This window comes from Rana temporaria, chromosome 2 (assembly GCF_905171775.1).
Source record: "Rana temporaria chromosome 2, aRanTem1.1, whole genome shotgun sequence".
Taxonomy (NCBI): Eukaryota; Metazoa; Chordata; class Amphibia; order Anura; family Ranidae; genus Rana; species Rana temporaria.
This window is the reverse complement of record NC_053490.1, coordinates 433,776,945-433,796,370: the sequence shown is the minus strand read 5'-3', so window position 1 is coordinate 433,796,370 and position 19,426 is coordinate 433,776,945. Positions and strand designations below refer to the sequence as shown.

Sequence of the window (19,426 nt, the reverse complement as noted above, 5' to 3'; positions counted from 1 at the left end):
CACATCCTAAAAAATGATCAATAAATGGTGTATTGCATGCTGTTCATACTCGGTCACAATGAGAAACATTTTCTGTATTCTGCAGCTAGAGATGTTTGCAGCTGTGGTGGCAGCTCTGCACATGCTCAGTTTTTGTTGAGTTTCTGTGCTGAGCCTTTCCTCCCTATAACATCTGAGCAGCCCATGTGACTAGTCTTGGTCTATAGTCATGTGTGTATACACAGTGGTAAATGACAGCCCAACTCCTCCTCATCCACTAACCAGCTAAACACAATGGAGGTGGAAAATTACATGTAGATTGATTAACTGCTTGCTGACCATGTCACGAACATATACGTCAGCAGAATGGCACGGCTGCGCAAAGCAATGTATATATTCGTCACTTTAAATTTCACGTCATGCAGGCGCGCCCCTGCCGCGAGCTCCCTGACCATGCCTGGGGTACCGCGGACTCAATGTCCGCCGGTGTCCTGCGATCGTGTCACGGAGCTGCAGAACAGGGAGATGCCTGTGTAAACAAGGTATCTCTCTATTCTGCCTAGTGACAGGACACTGATCTTCTGTCATCGGGAGCAGTGATCAGTGTTGTGTCACAGGTAGCCCAGGCCCCACACAGTTATAATCACTCCCTAGAACACACTTAACCCCTTCCTTGCCCCCTAGTGGTTAACCCCTTCCCTGCCAGTGTCATTTACACAGTAATCAGTGCATTTTTATAGCAACGAGCGCTGTATTAATGACAATGGTTCCAAAATAGCGTCAAGTGTCCGCCATAACGATAAAAATTGCTGATCATTGCCATTACTAGTAAAAAAATTAAAAAAAATTATTAATAAAAATGCCATAAAACTATCCCCTACTCTATAAAAGCTATAACTTTTGGGCAAACCAATCGCCTATTGTGATTTTTTTTTTACCAAAAATATGCATCGGCCTAAACTGAGGAAAAAAAAAAAATACGTTATATATTTTTTGGGGATATTTATTATACCAAAAAGTAAAAAAAAAAAAAAAAAAAAATTTATACAGCTTGTTATTCAAAATTGTCGCTTTATATTTGTTTCTAGTGCAAAAAAACAACAAATAAATCAAATACCACCAAAAGAAAGCTCTATTTGTGGGGAAAAAAAATTTGTTTGGGAGCCACGTCGCACAATTGTCAGTTAAAGCAACGCAGGGCCGAATCGCAAAAAGTGCTCTGGTCATTTGGCAGCCAAATCCTCCGGGGCTGAAGTGGTTAGCCGGGCACGTGCATAGGCTCCTTAGGGACGCGGCGGCGTGCGCGTCCCCGATATTTAAAGCACCTGCCGTGGTTAACCACTTTAGCCCCGGAAGGATTTACCCCCTACCTGACCAAGGTATTTTGTGACACGGCACTGTGTCTTTACGGCACAACATTGTTCCCAAGCAAAAATTACTGTCTTTTTTTCTCCCCACAAATAGAGCTTTCTTTTGGTGGCATCTGATCACCTCTGCAGTTTTAACTTTTGCGCTATTAACAAAAAAAAAGCAACACTTGAATATTGTTTTTATTTATTCTTTTTGCTATAATAAATATCCCAAATGTAAAGATAAAAAAACCCCATCATCAGTTTAGACATATTTATATATATATATATATATATATATATATTTTTTTTTTTCTCCATAGACAGACACACACACATTTTTTTTTAACCAAAAAAGAAATCACAATAACCGTATATTGGTTGGTTTGCGCAAAAGTTATAGCAAAAGTTAAAGCATCTACAAAATATAGAATAAATTTAGGTGGTTTTTTTTTTGGTTTTTTTTTTTAACAGTAACAACGGCAATCTACGATTTTTAATCAGGATTGCGGCAGACAGATCGGACACTTTTGGGACCATTGAAATTTATACTGTGATAAGTGCTATAAAAATGCTTGGATTACTGTATAAATGTCACCGTCAGGGAAGGGGTTAACACTAGGTGGCGATCAAGGGGTAAAAGGTGTTCCCTCAGTGTGTGGATGGGACCGACGTGGAGAGGAGAACGATCGGTGTTCCTATATACTAGGGACAACAAATCAGTCTCCTCACCCCTGACAGAACGTGAATTTGTGTGTTCTCTCACACACACCTGTTCTGGCGCTGTCAGGAGCGATCGCGGGTGCCTGGCAAACATCGCGGGCACGTGCATAGGCTCCTTAGGGATGCAGCAGCGTGTGCGTCCCCAATATTTAAAAAGCACCCGCCGTACAGCTACACGATTCGCGCAGGCCATTCTGCCGCCATCTATTAACAAGCGATTAAAAGGTTACAGTCTTTTAGGCATTTAGAAGCTCTAGGATACGATAGCCAGGCTTGCCATTTATTTTTAAAAGTAGTAATGGAGTCTTTTTTAATATGCCAGCATTAGTTCGAATTGTGCTTGAGCGTTTAATCTATAGCAGTGGTCTCAAAGTACGGGCCCGCGGGCCATTTGCGGCCCGCGGACCAGTTATAAATGGCCCTCAGGCAGGGTGGAAGTGAGGGGAGCAAAAAAAAAAAAAAAAAAAAATTTTTTTTTTTTTTTTTTTTTGAGCTGGAGCCATCTGGTGGTGAGCCGTTGGTATTACAAGTTATTACCACCAGATGTGAGCTGGCGCCATCTGGTGGTGGCCGTTGGTATTACAAGTTAAGCATTACAAGTTAAAAACAGCAATTCTAATGTCATTTTACACTATTTTCACTGCCATATTCTTCCCTCTAAAGAAAACCCCCAAACATTATATATATTTTTTATCCTAACACCCTAGAGAATAAAATAGCGATCGTTGCAATACTTTCTGCTATGCCGTATTTGCGCAGCGGTCTTACAAGCGCACTTTTTTGGGAAAAAATTACTCTTTTTTTAATAAAAAAATAAGACAACAGTAAAGTTATCCCCATTGTTTTTAATATTATGAAAGATAATGTTACGCCGAGTAAATTCATACCCAACATGTCACGCTTCAAAATTGTGTCCGCTTGTGGAATGCCGACAAACTTTTTTACCCTTTTAAAATCTTCATAGGCGACGTTTAAAAAAATCTACAGGTTGCATGTTTTAAGTTACAGAGGAGCTAGAATTATTGCTCTCACTCTACCAATCGCGGCGATACCTCACATGTGTGGTTTGAACACCGTTTACATATGCGGGCGCTACTCACGTATGTGTTCGCTTCTGCGCGCAAGCTCGTCGGGACGGGGTGCGTTTTCTGGCTCCTAACTTTTTTAGCTGGCTCCTAGATTCCAAGCAAATTTGTCAAACCCTGACTTACACCAGTGCTGGTGGTAATAATGCGTTCGCTGACACCAGTGCTGGGGGTTAATAATGTGTTCGCTGACACCAGTACTGTTGTTTTTGAAGTTTGAAAGTTTGCATGCGGCCCCCCATGGCATATGAAAACTTGTCTTGTGGCCCTCAGGTAATTTGAGTTTGAGACCCCTGATCTATAGATTACATTCGAAAGATTGGGTGCTTCAGTGGATTTCCATAAACTGGTTATAGTAAGCCTTGCTGCTGTTAATATACAGAATGATCGTGGCTCATATGTTAAGGGGTAACTATCAAGATTTATACCCAATAGAGCAATGGCAGGAGTAAGTTTATTTAGGTTGCCTGTGAGGTTGGACAAGAAGGTGGATACAGATTTCCAAAAAAAATACTGAAGGTTTTTGCAACACCACAAAACGTGGAGAAGGTTGCCAACGCGTTTGGTGCATCTCCAGCATATAGGGGAGGAGGTAGGGTAGATTTTTGATAATTTGTATGGTGTGAGGTACCATCTGTTTACAAGTTTCTGAGTGTTGTCCCAATGTTCTAAGCAAGAGGACGGCCTTGCTAGATATCTGAATGGTTTTCTGCCATTTAAAATCAAGAATTTTCTTGGAATCAATCCTCTTCCCACTTTATCATATGAGAGTTTTTATTATTTTTTGAGTGAGATGATAGTTGTTCATACATAAAAGGAAATCCCTTTCTTCTTATGATTAGTAAAAAAAAAAAAAAAAATACAGTAGTCCAATACACTTGTTGAGATAGGTACCTTAGTTCCGTCTTTCTTGTGTTTGGTTTCAGCAAAAATATTCTCTTCACTTCCTGGTTCCCTCACGAGGATGGCTGTGGGGGCAGCCGAGAGACAAGCGATTGCTCGTCTTCTGCTGCCGAAGTCGCTGGACTCCAGGACAGGTAAGTGTCCATATATTAAAAGCCAGCAGCTGCAGTATTTGTAGCTTCTAGCTTTTAAGATTTTTTTTTTTTATGGCGGGTTGTCCCGATACCACTTTTTTAAGACCGAGTACAAGTGCCAATACTTTTTTTCCCCCCCAAGTACTCACCGAATACCGATACATTTTTTTTAATCTCATGTGACAGCTGCACATGTGTCAGTATTTTTTTTTTTTTTTTTTTATCTTTAACAATTTGTTTTTAATTTTTTACAATATTTTTTTTTTTATAATTTTTTTTTTATTTATAATGCTTTTTTTTTTTTTTTTAAGGGGGGGGGGGGTGTGGACCGTGTTTTTTCTTTTTTTTTTTATTATTTTCTACAATATTTTTTTATTCTTTTTTTTTTATTATTATTCATTTCTTCTTTTTTGTTTTTGTTTTTTTCCAGCACTGTTGGGGGGCTTTGATGAGATATCAGGAGTCTTAACAGACCTCTGACATCTCCCCTTTGAGACAGAGAAAGGGACTAGGGACACATGTTCCCCAGTCCCTTTCTCAGCAGCATCAGCTGCGCTGAAAATGAATGGAGTGAAGACAGCGTCTTCTCTTCATTCATAAACTAAAACATTGTAATCACAGTTTACGATGTTTCAGTTATGTGAATGGACCGAGTCAGTGATCACTGAGTCTGTCCATTCGGAGCAGTAAGGAGGGTGGAGGAGGAGCACGGAAGGGGAGAGAAACACAGCAGGGAATACACGGAAGGTAATACACTATATAGCGGTGATTGGTAAATTCCCCACGCACTGATCACCGCTGACTGTAAAAAGTATCGGGTGAAGCATCGGGAGCATTTGCCCGAGTACAAGTACTCGGGTAAAAGCTTGGTATCGGTCCCGATACTAGTATCGGTATAACCCTACTTTAAATTTTACATTTTTATCCACCTTATAATAAACTACTAGTCCTGTGCCACCCCCAGCAGACTCATTGGACTACAAGGTCAGTAGTCAGCGCACGCTCAAGCCAGCCATACATGGATCAAAATTTGGCTGATTCAGCAGGACTGGAATGTATGGGAAGGCTTTCTACCAATCGACTTGTGTACAACCAACCTGTTGGAAAGGTTTCTCTCAATCAGCACCTCCAGCTATAGCCTGCAATACCGGGGAGCGTATGCTGATGGCATGGTGGTCTCCCCACTGTCATATTACAAAGGCTTAATGGGAGAGATTCCCCCATCCACAGCAAGTGTGTGGGTGGGGGAAGTCACGTTCATTCAACCTGCTGGTTGAGAAAAAAAAAAAAACACACACACACAACACACACACACACACACACACACACACACACGACTCGTGTATAGCCAGTTGTCTAGTGAATCTTCCTCCAGCTTCCTAGCTGACAGCCTGTACAGAGGTGAGTGCGGAGAGCTGGAGGAGGATTATTCAAGAGCCAAGCACTGCACCCACCATTCAGTGATTGCAGGTGTAATATAAATCCTGAACAATAATAATAATTATTAATACTTTGCAGCCTCCCATGGAATTTTTTTGTTTGTTTTATAAAATGTGCATTTCTTTCTGCAAATATTTGTGTACTTAATTTTTTTTATTTGGGCTTAATAATAATAATAATAATAATAATAATAATAATAATAATAATAATAATAATAATAAAGCAGGAGCAATGTTCAAAAATAAAAAGGAACTAAACTTCCATCACTAACTTTTACCTATAGGTAGTGTGAATATCTCCTAAAATTGCATGTAGCCAGTGACATCACCCGTGCCGTTCCTTCAGAGCCCTGCACCGTAAACGGCGGCTCCCGCGTGCATGCGTGGAAGTGACATCATCACGGCTCTGGCCATTTACACAGCCAGAGTCCGCAAACCCGGAAGCAAGATGGGTGAAGATGGGAGTGCCTGCAGCGCTAACATCTTGATGCTGGAAGAGCTTCATTTAAAAAAAGCAAGTTTTCCAAAATGTGCTAGTATGTGATGCATACTAGCACATTGTGACATTACCTTGCAGGCAAGAGAAAAACACACACACACACACACACACACACACACACACACAATCCAGCAGTTCACAACGGCTTTAAAATGTATTTTACCAAAAGAGTGGTTGATCAACAGCCAGTGGATGCAGATATACTTCAGACAAACATAGCTCTATGTTTAAATGGGGCAGACTGAATGGATCACTTGATCTCTTTGTTTTTTAGACTGTCGATGTACTGGGTTTCTAGATCCATGTCTCTATGGGTGTCCAAACAGATTTTGGGGCAGCTGTGCATGGCAGCCAATCAGTCTCTAGCTTTCATGGTTCAAGCCTAATTGAACAGACTGAAGCTAGAAGCTGATTGGTTGCCATGTCTTGGACAATCCCCTTCTATTCTCACTAGGAGTGACAGCTAAAATAAAGGTCAGTCTATAGTAAACCTAGGAGATGAAATCACAGCATAGGATTGCCAGTGTGACCTCCTTGTTGTCTGAGTTCCTGGCTGCACAGCTGACATCAGATCTGCCATATAAATAGATGAAAGGTCCCATGGGAAGGATGGGCGGCACATCACTGATGGGTGTCACGCCGCTGATCACAAGCCAGGTTGATGAAGAAGAAGTATTAGGATGATGGATACTCACCAGCCAGGATCGCCTTCCCAGGATGTGTGACCTTCCCTCCTCCCGGAGCTGCAGCGGCCAGAGATCTGCACACCGCCCGCCCGCCTCCATGACCTCCCGTCCTCGATAGCTCGCAGGGCCCCTCAGTGACGGCGAATGGCCGCAAGATGGAAGACATGGCAGCTATGGAGGGCGCTCCTCTCCTAATGGTACGGTACAGACCACCGAGCAGCACTGCTCTGCTTGCCTCCAGCCACACCCCCTACATTAATATTCCACACGCCGGACACACCTCTGTTTTCTAGCAGCCGTGATTCATGCCTGTAGCCACGCCCACCCCGGGCAGCCTATGTACATTACACGCCGGGTTGCCCCGCCCCTTCCGCGTAATAGAATTATATTAAAAACACGAGGCTCATTCATTATTAATGAGGTTGGCGCTGCCCAAGGATTCTCATTGGTTTAAGCGGAGACTGACGACTAATGTAATGATGGATCTCAGTCTAGGAAGGAGGAGGTCTGGGCTCTCTGTTCTGATTGGCTACATGAGGGCGTAGTGCGATTTTCTGATAGGTTGCTGCCAGATAAGGCGAGAATAGTGGGAACAGAGGAACGTATGATAGATGGGAGGATCGCCCCATGGGTGGGAGATGATAGTGTGTCTCCATCACTATTCATAAGATCCAGACACCATTATCAGGGAGGTGACCCCACATTTCATCCTCATGGATTGTACTGCAGGGTGTCATTGCTGTCCTCTTCTTCAGGCTACCTGGTAGCTATGCAGATCTATTGTCTGTGAAGTGGTATCATACCCAAAAGTATGATATGTTTGTTATTTAAAAAAAATCTTTACACTCACAATTGAACAAGCTGAAGTTAGAAGCTGATTGGCTACCATGAACAGCTACATCAGATAATGTACTCTCCAGCTTTAGTAAATCAGCCCCCAGCGGCGGTGCGTCCATAGTGGGCGCAGGAGCGCCGCTCCCTCTCTCCCCTGCGCCGTCAGGTGTACAATACATAGAGATTTATGCAATGCATGAATCTCTATGTATTGTTGCCGCTGCCGCCCACTATTCAACAAACTGCTGTTATTCAGATGGCCGGCGCTTACCAGGGGGCCGGCCATCTGAATAACAGCAGTTTGTTGGCATTTGGAAGTGCCTATCAGAGCCAGCGGCTGGCTCTAATTGGCTTCCAAATAGTTAACCTGGGGACGCAGGGGTTGTGCGTTCCCTGGTTAACACTGACACTCGTCTCAGCCAATCAGGTTCACTGGGTCTCGTTACCGGTAACCTGATTGGCTGAAGCGACATCGAGGGCGGGACTTGGGAGAAGACATCGATGGAGCACGGCTGACCCGAGAAAGGTAAGTGCTGGGGGATGGGGAAGCAATCTGGCGGCAATTGCTGGGCCCAGTGGTGACCAGTGGCGGTCCGCCTATAGAGGGCGCTGGAGTGCCGCCCCCTCTGGTGGCTCCGCACCGCCACTGAAATAACATACATTCATGCATTGCATGAATGTATGTTATTGTTGCCAGCTGCCACTGGTCTATTCAGATGGCCGGAACTTGAGCGCCGACCACCTGAATAACGGCAGCTGGTTGGCTGTGCGGAAGTGCCTATCAGAGCCAGCGACTATCGGTAATCTGATTGGCTGAAGCGTCAGGCGGGAGAAGACATCAAGGGACGTGGAAGGAGAAAGGTAAGTGCATTTTACAGGGAACAGCCGCGACAATGGGCACAGAGGCGACAAAGGACACAGTGGCATCAATGGGCACAGTGGCGACAAAGGACACAGTGGCGACAAAGGACACAGTGGCATCAATGGGCACAGTGGCAACATTAAAGGGCACAGTGACATGCACAGTGGCAACAATGGGCACAGTGGCGACAATTAAAAGGCACAGTGGTGACAATTGGCACAGTGGCGACAATTGAGGGGCACAGTGGCTGTGTTTGATGGCATGGCACAGTGACTGCGTTTGATGGCATGGCACAGTAGCTGCGTTTGATGGCATGGCACAGTAGCTGTGTTTGATGGCATGGCACAGTGACTGTGTTTGATGGCATGGCACAGTGGTGCGGATTAATGGCATAGTGACTGCATTTGATGGCATGGCACAGTGGTGATAATTGATGGCACAGTGGCTGCGTTTGATGGCATGGCACAGTGGTGACAATTGATGGCACAGTGGCTGCGTTTGATGGCATGGCACAGTGACTGCGTTTGATGGCATGGCACAGTGGTGCGAATTGATGGCATAGTGACTGCATTTGCTGGCATGGCACAGTGGTGATAATTGATGGCACAGTGGCTGCGTTTGATGGCATGGCACAGTGGTGACAATTGATGGCACAGTGGCTGCGTTTGATGGCATGGCACAGTGACTGCGTTTGATGGCATGGCACAGTGGTGCGAATTGATGGCATAGTGACTGCATTTGCTGGCATGGCACAGTGGTGATAATTGATGGCACAGTGGCTGTGTTTGATGGCATGACACAGTGGTGACAATTGATGGCACAGTGGCTGCGTTTGATGGCATGGCACAGTGGTGACATTTGATGCCACAGTGGCTGCATTTGATGGGCACAGTGAGGCTGCAATTTTTTTTTTTTCGTTTTCGCCCCCCCCAAAAATTTTGAGCACCAGCCGCCACTGGTGGTGACAATTGCTGGGCACAGTGGCTGCGTTTGATGGCACAGTGGCGACGTTTGATGGCACAGTGAGACTGCAATTGGTGTTTTTTTTTTGTTTTTGTTTGTTTGCGCTCCCCCAAAAATGTTGAGCACCAGCCGCCACTGTCAACCCCACTGTGTTGGATTGCCAGAGCAGATGCGTTGCCATGTGTTAATTATACGTGTGTTTTTATTGCATGTTGTCACAGCACGTGTGTGTTTAGGCCCACAGACGTGGCACCATTTTTGTTGCCCATCTATTAATTTAAACATTTTATATTTATTCTGAATAATATGTGCCTATATTCAACAGAAACAGAGAAATCGTGTGCAATCATATATTTCTATATAAATCCATCCCCCAGGGGAATCATTTGCTGTAGGACCCCCATGGCTCGTGCTAATCGATGGACAATAGGCATTTACTTGAGTTGTCTAGACGTGGACTGTCGCCATTTGTTTGTGTTTGTGTTGTACATCTTTTGATCTGGGAGCCATGAAAGGAGTTTATCCGCCCATAGGTAACAATGATCAGTGAGCTGACAGGTCTGACCAGTGACAGCACACAGCTCCGTACGGAGGGAGGAGGGGCGGCTCCCTGGGAGAAGGCGTGCCCTCGTAGTCATGGAGAAGCGTCCTCTGTGTTGCCCCGGTGACCGGCTTGTTTGGATGGGAGAGACCTGAACAACGGAGGACAGGAGAGGACCCATCATCGTGCTATACCGGGTGAGATCTGATAGATATATATCCGGGCACATCATCCTCCCTTCTCCCTGTGTGATCTATATACTATGATTATACAAGAGGAGCAGATACTGAGCTTCCATAGTCTCCTAGAATGCACACATCCCCTGCTGTGTACAGAGAGATCATCAATATTTAGGCTCCATGCATAGGGTCCAAACATGCTGCCAGAAGTTATTATTATTTTTAGAGGTACTGATATAGCACCATCAATTTACAAAGCGATTTACATATATATTAACCACTTAAAGCGGAGGTTCACCCAAATAACATCTTTATAAGACCAAATTCTTTATACTTCTAACATGTACAGTAGGCATTTATTTTTTATTTTTTAGGCTGTACATACCTTATAATCTATATTTGCAATCCGGCTTCCGGGTACTCACTCCCGCGGGCGTAGGCGTTTCCAACCTGAGCCGAAATTTAATCTGGGAGTTCGCCCAGATGATTGATGTCCTTCAGAAAATGCCCCCCCGGGGTATAAGGCCGCCCCCCACCTGTATTGCGTAGGCGTGTCACGAGAGTCACAGAGTTTCCGAAAGGAGCCAAACATGTAGAGCTGCGAGTCGGCTCTATACGGCGTCTGCACGGTCAGCTCTACACGGCTCCTAGTCGGTGCGCAGGCGCCGTGTAGAGCTAAATTGCGGCTCTACATGTTCGGCTACTTTCGGAAACTCCGTGACGCGCCTACGCAATACGGGGGGGCGGCCTTATCCGCCGGGGGGAACATTTTCTGAAGGACATCAATCATCTGGGCGAACTCCCAGATTACATTGCGGCTCAGCTTGGAAACACCTACTCCCGCGGGAGTGAGTACCCGGAAGCCGGATTGCAAATATAGATTATAAGGTATGTACAGCCTAAAAAAAAAAAAATGCCTACTGTACATGTTAGAAGTATAAATAATTTGGTCTTATAAAGATGTTATTTGGGTGAACCTCCGCTTTAAGGACCCGCTCATGTACATATACGTTGGTATTTTAAGGATGGGTATCTCTGTAACGGCAGCAGCTGCTGCCACAACCGAGATATCCATCTTTACTGTGAGCGGTCCTGTAAATGATAACGGTGGTCTCCGCGGTGTATTCACCGCAAGATCACCGTTATCGGCGGTGGGAGAGGGCCCCCCTCCCGCCGCTCTCCCGCGCCCTCTGCCTCTTACCGTAGCCGTCGGTATCGGTGGAGGCGATCGGGTCCTGTCCCCTGGTCGGCTGGGATATGAGTGAGGGCAAGATGGCCCCCACCCGTCCCCATAGCATAGCAGGGCGGAAGTGACATCAAAACATCACTTCCGCCCATGCTTCTTAAAGCAATATTTTCTATTTTTTTTTTTTTGCATTTAAGTCTAAATATGAGATCTGAGGTCTTTTTGACCCCAGATCTCATATTTAAGAGGACCTGTCATGCTTTTTTCTATTACAAGGGATGTTTACATTCCTTGTAATAGGAATAAAAGTTATCCATTTTTTTTTTTCAGTGTAAAAATTAATAAAATAAATAAAAAATAAATAAGAAAACAATTTTTTTTTAAAGCGCCCCGTCCCGACGAGCTCGCGCGCAGAAGCGAACGCATACATGAGTAGCGCCCCTATATGAAAATGATGTTCAAACCACACAAGTGAGGTATCACCGCGATCGTTACAGCGAGAGCAATAATTCTAGCGCTAGACCTCCTCTGTAGCTCAAAAGATGCAACCTATAGAATTTTTTGAACGTCGCCTATGGAGATTTTTAAGGGTAAAAGTTTGACGCCATTCCACGAGCGGGCGCAATTTTGAAGCCTGACATGTTGGGTATCATTTTACTTGGCGTAACATTATCTTTCACAATATATAAAAAAATTGGGCTAACTTTACTGTTGTCTTATTTTTTTATTAAAAAAAGTGTTTTTTTTCCCAAAAAAAGTGCGCTTGTAAGACCGCTGCGCAAATACGGTGTGACAAAAAGTATTGCAATGACGGCCATTTTATTCTCTAGGGTGGAAAAAATATATATATAATGTTTGGGGGTTTTAAGTAATTTTCTAGCAAAAAAAATGTTTTAGTCTTGTAAACGCCAAATCTGAAAAACAACAATCACATCAAGTTGTCAGAAAAAATGCCCCTTAGCCCTGGTTCACATTGGTACGATTTGACATGTCAAATCGCATTTCAAATTGGCGGCATTTGCCGGTAATGGCACCGTCCTAATCTGTACAACGTCTAATCTGCGGCGCTGCACCGATTTCAAAAAGAAGTTTCTGTACTACTTTTTGCAATTTCGGGCTGCGATTTACATTGACATCTGAGCAGATGTCTCTGAAATCGCGGCCAAAATCGGGACTGACAATGGTGCGAGTTCAGTGTAAACCTGGGCTAAGGCTCCATTTACATCTGCGCATTTTGTAAACATGCACAAAGTTTTTTTTTTTTTTTTTGCATTTTTATGAAGTGCGTGTGGCATTTGCAGTGCCATTCATTGTTAATGGCACATCGAACGCAACAAGAAGACATTAATTTTGCTGCCTGTAACAAAGGCAGCAAAATGAGCGGTATAGGGCTCATTTCACACGGAATGGATGGAGTCTGCTTGCTCAGCAGAGAATCTGTCCGCTGATCCCCCACTGAGCAGGCGGATGACTGAGTCCGTGTCCATTCCACTTATGCAGAGCGGACACAGACACATCCCGTTCACCTCTCTGGGTGGTCAGATGTAAACAGATCGACTGTTCATTTATACCCAACTGCCATCCAATCCAGCCAGACGGAGGAGAATGATCCCCATCCATCTGTTTTTAGCAGATCAGATTGCATGTAAGCTGTTGAAATTGGTCAGTTTACACCCACCACTCCATAGAGGAGAATTGAGGGTCTGATTTGACCGCTAGTGTGAAAGGGGCCTAAAAGCTTATGGTTCAACACGGCCTGTCCATTTATACCCATCTGATCCAATCCAGCCAGATGGAGGGGAACGATCCCCATCCATCTATTGTTACCCAACTGCCATCCAATCCAATCCAGCCAGACGGAGGGAAACAATTCCTCTCCATCTGTTTTTAGCAGATCAGATTAGATGTAAGCAGGTGTAATTGGACACAAGTCCATTTACACCCACCACTAGAGGAGAATGGGGGGTGTGATTGGGCCGCTAGTGTGAAAAGGGCCTAAAGGGTTATGGCTCAACAGCCTCTCCATGTTGTCCTATGTGTCCATGCACACATAGGCCCAGATTCTCAAAGGGCTTACGACGGCGCAACGCCATGTACGCCGTCGTAAGTCCTAATCTGGGCCGTCGTATCTATGCGACTGATTCTTAGAATCAGTTACGCATTGATATCCATTAGATCCGACAGGCGTAAATCTCTTACGCCGTCGGATCTTAAATGCAATTTTTTTTTTTTGTCCGCTAGGTGTCGCCTCCGTCGTTTTCCCCGTCGAGTATGCAAATTAGCTAGATACGCGAATTCCCGAACGTACGGGAATGTTAAGTATGGCCGTCGTTCCCGCGTCGAAATTTATAAATTTACGTTGTTTGCGTAAGTCGTCCGTGAATGGGGCTGGACGCCATTTACGTTCACGTCGAAACCAATGATGTCATTGTGACGTAATTTGGAGCAATGCACCCTGGGATATTTTACGGACGGCGCATGCGCAGCACGTTCGGCGCGGGAACGTGCTTCATTTAAATGCTACACGCCCCCTACCCACCGAATTTGAATTAGGCGGGCTTACGCCGGGTGCTTTACGATACGCCGCCGCAAGTTTTTCATGCAAGTGCTTTATTCACAAAGCACTTGCGTGTAAAGTTGCGGCAGCCGCGGAGATACGCCAGATGTACCAGAATCTGGCCCATAGGCTTTTAAGAGCTGTAAATGGCATTGGCGTTTTCAAGCTGCAAAAAAAAAACAACCCAGGGCTAGCGTGTGGTGGAGCAGCAGCGTTAAAGATGGAAAAACGCATGACACAGCTAAACGCGTATTAATGCTGTGTACAGCATTAAGCATTTTTAAGCTGTAGTAATTGGATTTGGGAGTGGAAAATAGAAGGCAGAGAAACGCTGCTAAACGGTAATGCTGCTAAATGGTAACGCTGTTAAATGTGGATTAACGCCAATGCAAAATGCTTCTAAAAGCGTGTTTTTACAGCTGCTTTTTCCTGGCGTCGGTACTGGCTTTTTTTATATACATATTTTGGGGTAGATCCACGTACAACGGCGCATTAGTGCGCCGGGCGTAGCGTATCTAAGATACACTACGCCGCTGTAACTTACTTTTTTTTGTTTTGAATCCTCAATGAATTTGTGCCATAAGTTACGGCGGCGTAGTGTATCTCTTGCGGCGTAAGGGCGCGGAATTCAAATGGATGTAATGGGGGCGTGTTTTATGTAAATACATTGTGACCCGACGTAAACAACGTTTTTTTTTTAACTGCGCATGCGCCATCCCTGGGGGTATCCCAGTGCGCATGCTCGAAATTTAACCGGAACAAGCCAATGCTTACGACGGTGACGTCATTCTACGCAAATTCCTATTCGCGAACGACTTACGCAAACGACGTAAAAAATTCAAAATTGTACGCAGGAACGACTGCCATACTTAACATTGAGTACGCCACCATATAGCACCTTTAACTATACGCCGGAAAAAAACGAACGAAAACGACGTAAAAAAATGCGCCGGGCCGACGTACGTTCGTGGATCGCCGTAACTAGCTAATTTGCATACTCGACGCGGATTTCGACGGGAACGCCACCTAGCGGCCGCTGAAAAATTGCAGCTTAGATCCGACGGCGTACTAAGACGTATGCCTGTCGGATCGATCCCAGATGCCGTCGTATCTTGTTTTGTGAATACAAAACAAAGATACGACGCGGGAAATTTAAAATTACGCCGGCGTATCAGTAGATACGCCGGCGTAATCCTTTTGTGGATCTGACCCTTTTTTTATAACGCTGTGTGTGCGCATGAGGCCTAATGTCAAAGCTTAATTAAACAAGCTGCAGTTAGAAGCTGATTGGTTACTATGCACAGCTACACCAGATTCAATAGCTCAGCGGGAGTCACTTCCCCAGTCACTTTGAATGTGTGGATCGGGGTATTGGGTCAGTTTTTTTTTTATCAACCAGCGGGTTTAACAAAAACTGAATAATTTATGGAAAGCTTAAAAAGGTATGAGGTTGCTATGACAGCTGGGTGAGGTTTTTTTTTGGTGTAATGTAATGCATTTATAATTTCTGTTGCTAGACATCTCAGTGCCAACAGGGATCATGTGACTAATTGGCTGGTGGTGTGACATGCCATCCCTGACCTACCTAATGAGTGTAACATGAAAAGTCTCTATAATTATCAGTGCCTTTGGTAAGCAAGATTGAGGTCTAGTTAGCTTCTGCTAGTTGATACATCTGTCATATCCAGTGGTAGATCCACATTAAGGTGGTTTAAGTGGCAGGGGGCCCATGTCGGGCCTGTGCTACTGTTTGTGGATATCCTTTCATCACTACCACCGCTGAGTCTTGTCCTCCAATGATTGTTCCAACTCCCAACAGGTGGCTCTCCCACCTCCTGCTTCCAAATGTTGGTCTTCCCTCCTGGCTGCTGTGTGAATCACAAAAGGCACCAAATAGCACCATGATGTCACCATGGGCCTGCCCTCCTCCGCCCAAGCCCAGTCGAGCTTGCCGAGCCTGGTCAGCTGAAAGACATTTTTTTACAGACAACCGCCAACCATAACAGACATTTACGGACAGCTTGTAAATCGGTCAATATTTACAAGCTGTCCATAAACTTACAGACAGTATAGCCTCGTACACGCGATCGGATTATCCAACGGGAATTGTGTGATGGCAGGCTGTTGTCAGACAATCGTTGTTGGATTGTCTGCGGACAAATGTGGGATAGCATGTTTTAAAATTGTCCGCCAACAAATGGGTGTTGGCGGATTATCCGATCGTGTGAACACAAGTCCGGCAGACAAAACTCCACAGTACAAACACGCATTCTCAGAAGCAATGCTCACCATAACAAAACATTAGCAGAAGTTGCCCAAAGAGTGGCGCTAAAGAGCTGAAAAACCACGTAGTTTTGTGTTTGTTGGCTGACAATTCGTTGGTGTTTTTGTATACAAAACAAGTTCATGGCCAACGCCCTTCGGAGCAAAAGTCCTACGCTTTGTCCGATGAAAATCCAACCGTGTGTACGAGGCTTTAGCAACCCTGATTGAGCATACATGGTATACCCAAAAAACCTACTATATTTATTGGCGTATAACACTCACTTTTTTTTACCCTGAAAATAGAGGGTAAACTGTGCCTGCGTGTTATACGGAGGGGGCTGTGAAAAGTTTTTTTCCTGAAACTTTCCTCTTAACTACTTGCCGACCTGCCGCCGCCTTTTTACGGGCAGCAGGTTGGCTCCCCTACACCGTAGCTCTACGTCGGCTCTCTCGCAGGCTACTAGGGGCACGTGCGCCCCCCGCTCGCCCCGAGTCCCGTGCGCGTGCCTGGCGGGCGCGATCGCCGCCGGGCACCCGCGATTGCTCGTTACAGAGTGGGGACCGGGAGCTGTGTGTGTAAACACACAGCTCCCGGTCCTGTCAGGGGGGGAAATGCTGATCCTCTGTTCATACAATGTATGAACAGAAGATCAATGATTTCTCCTAGTGAGGCCACCCCCCCTAACAGTTAGAACACACCCAGGGAATATACTTAACCCCTTCCCCGCCCCCTAGTGTTAACCCCTTCACTGCCAGTGGCATTTTTATAGTAATCCAATGCATTTTTATAGCACTGATCGCTATAAAAATGTCAATGGTCCCAAAAAAGTGTCCGAAGTGTCCGCCATAATGTCGCAGTACCGAAAAAAAATTGTTGATCGCCGCCATTACTAGTAAAAAAAAAATATTAATCAAAATGCCAAAAAAATACCCCCTATTTTGTAAACGCTATAACTTTTGCGCAAACCAATCAATAAACGCTTATTGCGATTTTTTTTTTCCACTAAAAATATGTAGAAGAATACGTATCGGCCTAAACTGAGGAAAAAAAACGTTTTTTTATATATTTTTGGGGGATATTTATTACAGCAAAAAGTAAAAAATATAATTTTTTTTCGAAATTGTCGCTCTATTTTTGTTTATAGCGCAAAAACTAAAAACCGCAGAGGTGATCAAATACCACCAAAAGAAAGCTCTATTTGTGGGAAGAAAAGGACGCCAATTTTGTTCGGGAGCCACGTCGCACGACCGCGCAATTGTCCGTTAAAGCGACGCAGTCCCGAATCGCAAAAAGTGCTCTGGTCTTTGGGCAGCAATATGGTCCGGGGGGTAAGTGGTTAAAGTTAGGGTGCGTGTTATACGCCTGTGCGTGTTATACGCCGATAAATACAGTAATCTAAAGATGTTCAGCAGGGATCAGACACATTTCGAACCATGTATGGCAGTCCCCATTTGACAGAAGTTGATCTTTAGATCAACTTCTGTCAAATGGGAATGTTGGAAATTTTTTCTCTATTAGCAGCTGCAGATCAGTGTATTCTGACAAAAGAGAACCCCCTGTGTCAGAATAGAATTGATCAAGATTCTTCTATCTGGCTTGTGTGGATGGAAGATTCTATTCAGATTTTTTGTATCAATCATCCTCCCGGCTGATGGTAAAAAAATGAATCATGCATGACCAGCTAGCAGTGATGGACTGGCCATCGGGACTACCGGGAGATTCCCGGTGGGCCGATGGCTCTGTGGGCCAGTTTCAGAAAAAAAACAGAAATGCCTCTTATTTATTTTTTGTGTAGCGGGTACCCACAGCCCCACATCTTCACCCGGCCACCGTGGAGCTGATACAGGCACAAATTGTATGTCTCAAGCTAGATTTCCTAGCTGGTTGCTAGCCACACCTGCTGACTGGCGTCTGACAACCAGTGACGTCAGGCACACAGACACAGAAGGAGGCTGAGGCGGCCCGGCATTTACATCAGAGAAGGACTTAACTTTCTCCTCCTCCGCGCCGAGTGCTTAGCTCCACCCACCTGCTCCTCTTGGTTCGGTGACATGCTCTCAGAGAGGGAGTGCTGTGTGTCATCCTCTTCTTCTGCTGTCCGTGCCCGACTTTTCCGCACTGCCTGAGTGCTGACTGAGTGAGCCAAGAGGAGAGCAGAACTTCATATGCCTGCTGTGTCCCCACTGTTGTTTTCCCTGCTACCTGTTGGTGTTCGGGATCTGCAGGCAGCTGTCACTATGTCAGGTGACTTCAGGCATGCCCATACCAGCTCCCAAACTACAGCACAGTATTGGCCAATGGGGAAACAAACAGAAAGCAGCGGGAATATGACAAGTGAGCCGGAGAGGACTTCAGCAACACCAGATGACATCAATGTACAAGGTAATAGATCATTGAAGAGTGTGAGGATCGGCTTTAGTGGTAAGCTCTGTAACATTAAACTAGTTCTGAAAGCTGTGATTCCTTAGGGGTTAACTTAGTAAAAGTGCAGTCAGTTACCCTCCATAGTGACTGAAGGGGTTAATTTGTACCTCTGATTTAAGATTAGAGTCTTTGGCAGCTTCTCTCTCCCCTTATCTTAGTTTGCAAGTTTTGCTGTATTGCGCTTTAACTATGTGCTCTGGTGTGGCTGATCTGAGTGTCCAGAATCATTACCTGGGGGTCAGTATTCAGAATGTGGAGAGATAACATTATTTTATCACTATAGTCAGAGCTTTTTTTCTCAGAAAATAGGTGCAGGAACTCAACCACGACCCGTTCAGATTTCAAAAACAGTAGAAGGGTCTTAAAGGGGCATTAAATACCAGGATTACATTACAAACAGAGTGCAGAGTTCAGGGGGTTACACACAGAGTGCAGAGCTGTCACTTGTAAACACAGAAACCAGACTTCTGTGTTTACAAGTGATTGTGGTGAGCAGGCATCAAAGGGTCTGAGCCAAAGGTGGTGGAACTGAGTTCCCCCAAGTTCCCCCTGAAAAAAAGCCCTGACTATAGTAGAGCCGCAGTATCTTATTCCATTGATAAGAAACACATCGGGACTCTAGTCAAGTCACAAACAGCATTGCCTGGCTATCTATGGATGTGCTATATGTTTAAGCTATTTATTTCTCCAATGATCTATTACTCCATGCTGTCATGTTAGGTTGCAGTAAATTGATATAAGAACAGGAATAAAGTATCTGCTTTCTACTGACAAGTCTAATAAGAGTGGTATTAGTATGTACTAATTTTATTTTCCT

At 44.8% G+C, this 19,426-nt stretch overlaps 2 protein-coding genes across 3 annotated transcripts in view; one reads left to right on the top strand and one right to left on the bottom strand.

Annotated features, from left to right (window-relative positions):
• Positions 1-7,082, bottom strand: part of LOC120927572 (tricarboxylate transport protein, mitochondrial-like) — a 32,821-nt gene extending 25,739 nt beyond the window's left edge. The window contains exon 1 of the mRNA XM_040338343.1: positions 6,807-7,082. Within this exon, the coding sequence (XP_040194277.1) occupies positions 6,807-6,963 (157 nt within the window). The 5' untranslated portion in view covers positions 6,964-7,082. The remainder of the gene's footprint in view (positions 1-6,806) is intronic.
• Positions 6,896-19,426, top strand: part of TEKT1 (tektin 1) — a 41,994-nt gene continuing 29,463 nt past the window's right edge. Inside the window, exon 1 of one of the 2 annotated variants that reach the window (XM_040338342.1) lies at positions 6,896-6,994. The gene's annotated coding sequence lies outside the window, so the exon portion shown is untranslated. Of the gene's footprint in view, positions 6,995-10,087; positions 10,195-19,426 lie in introns of those variants that run through there. The other variant, XM_040338341.1, reaches the window with a different exon arrangement.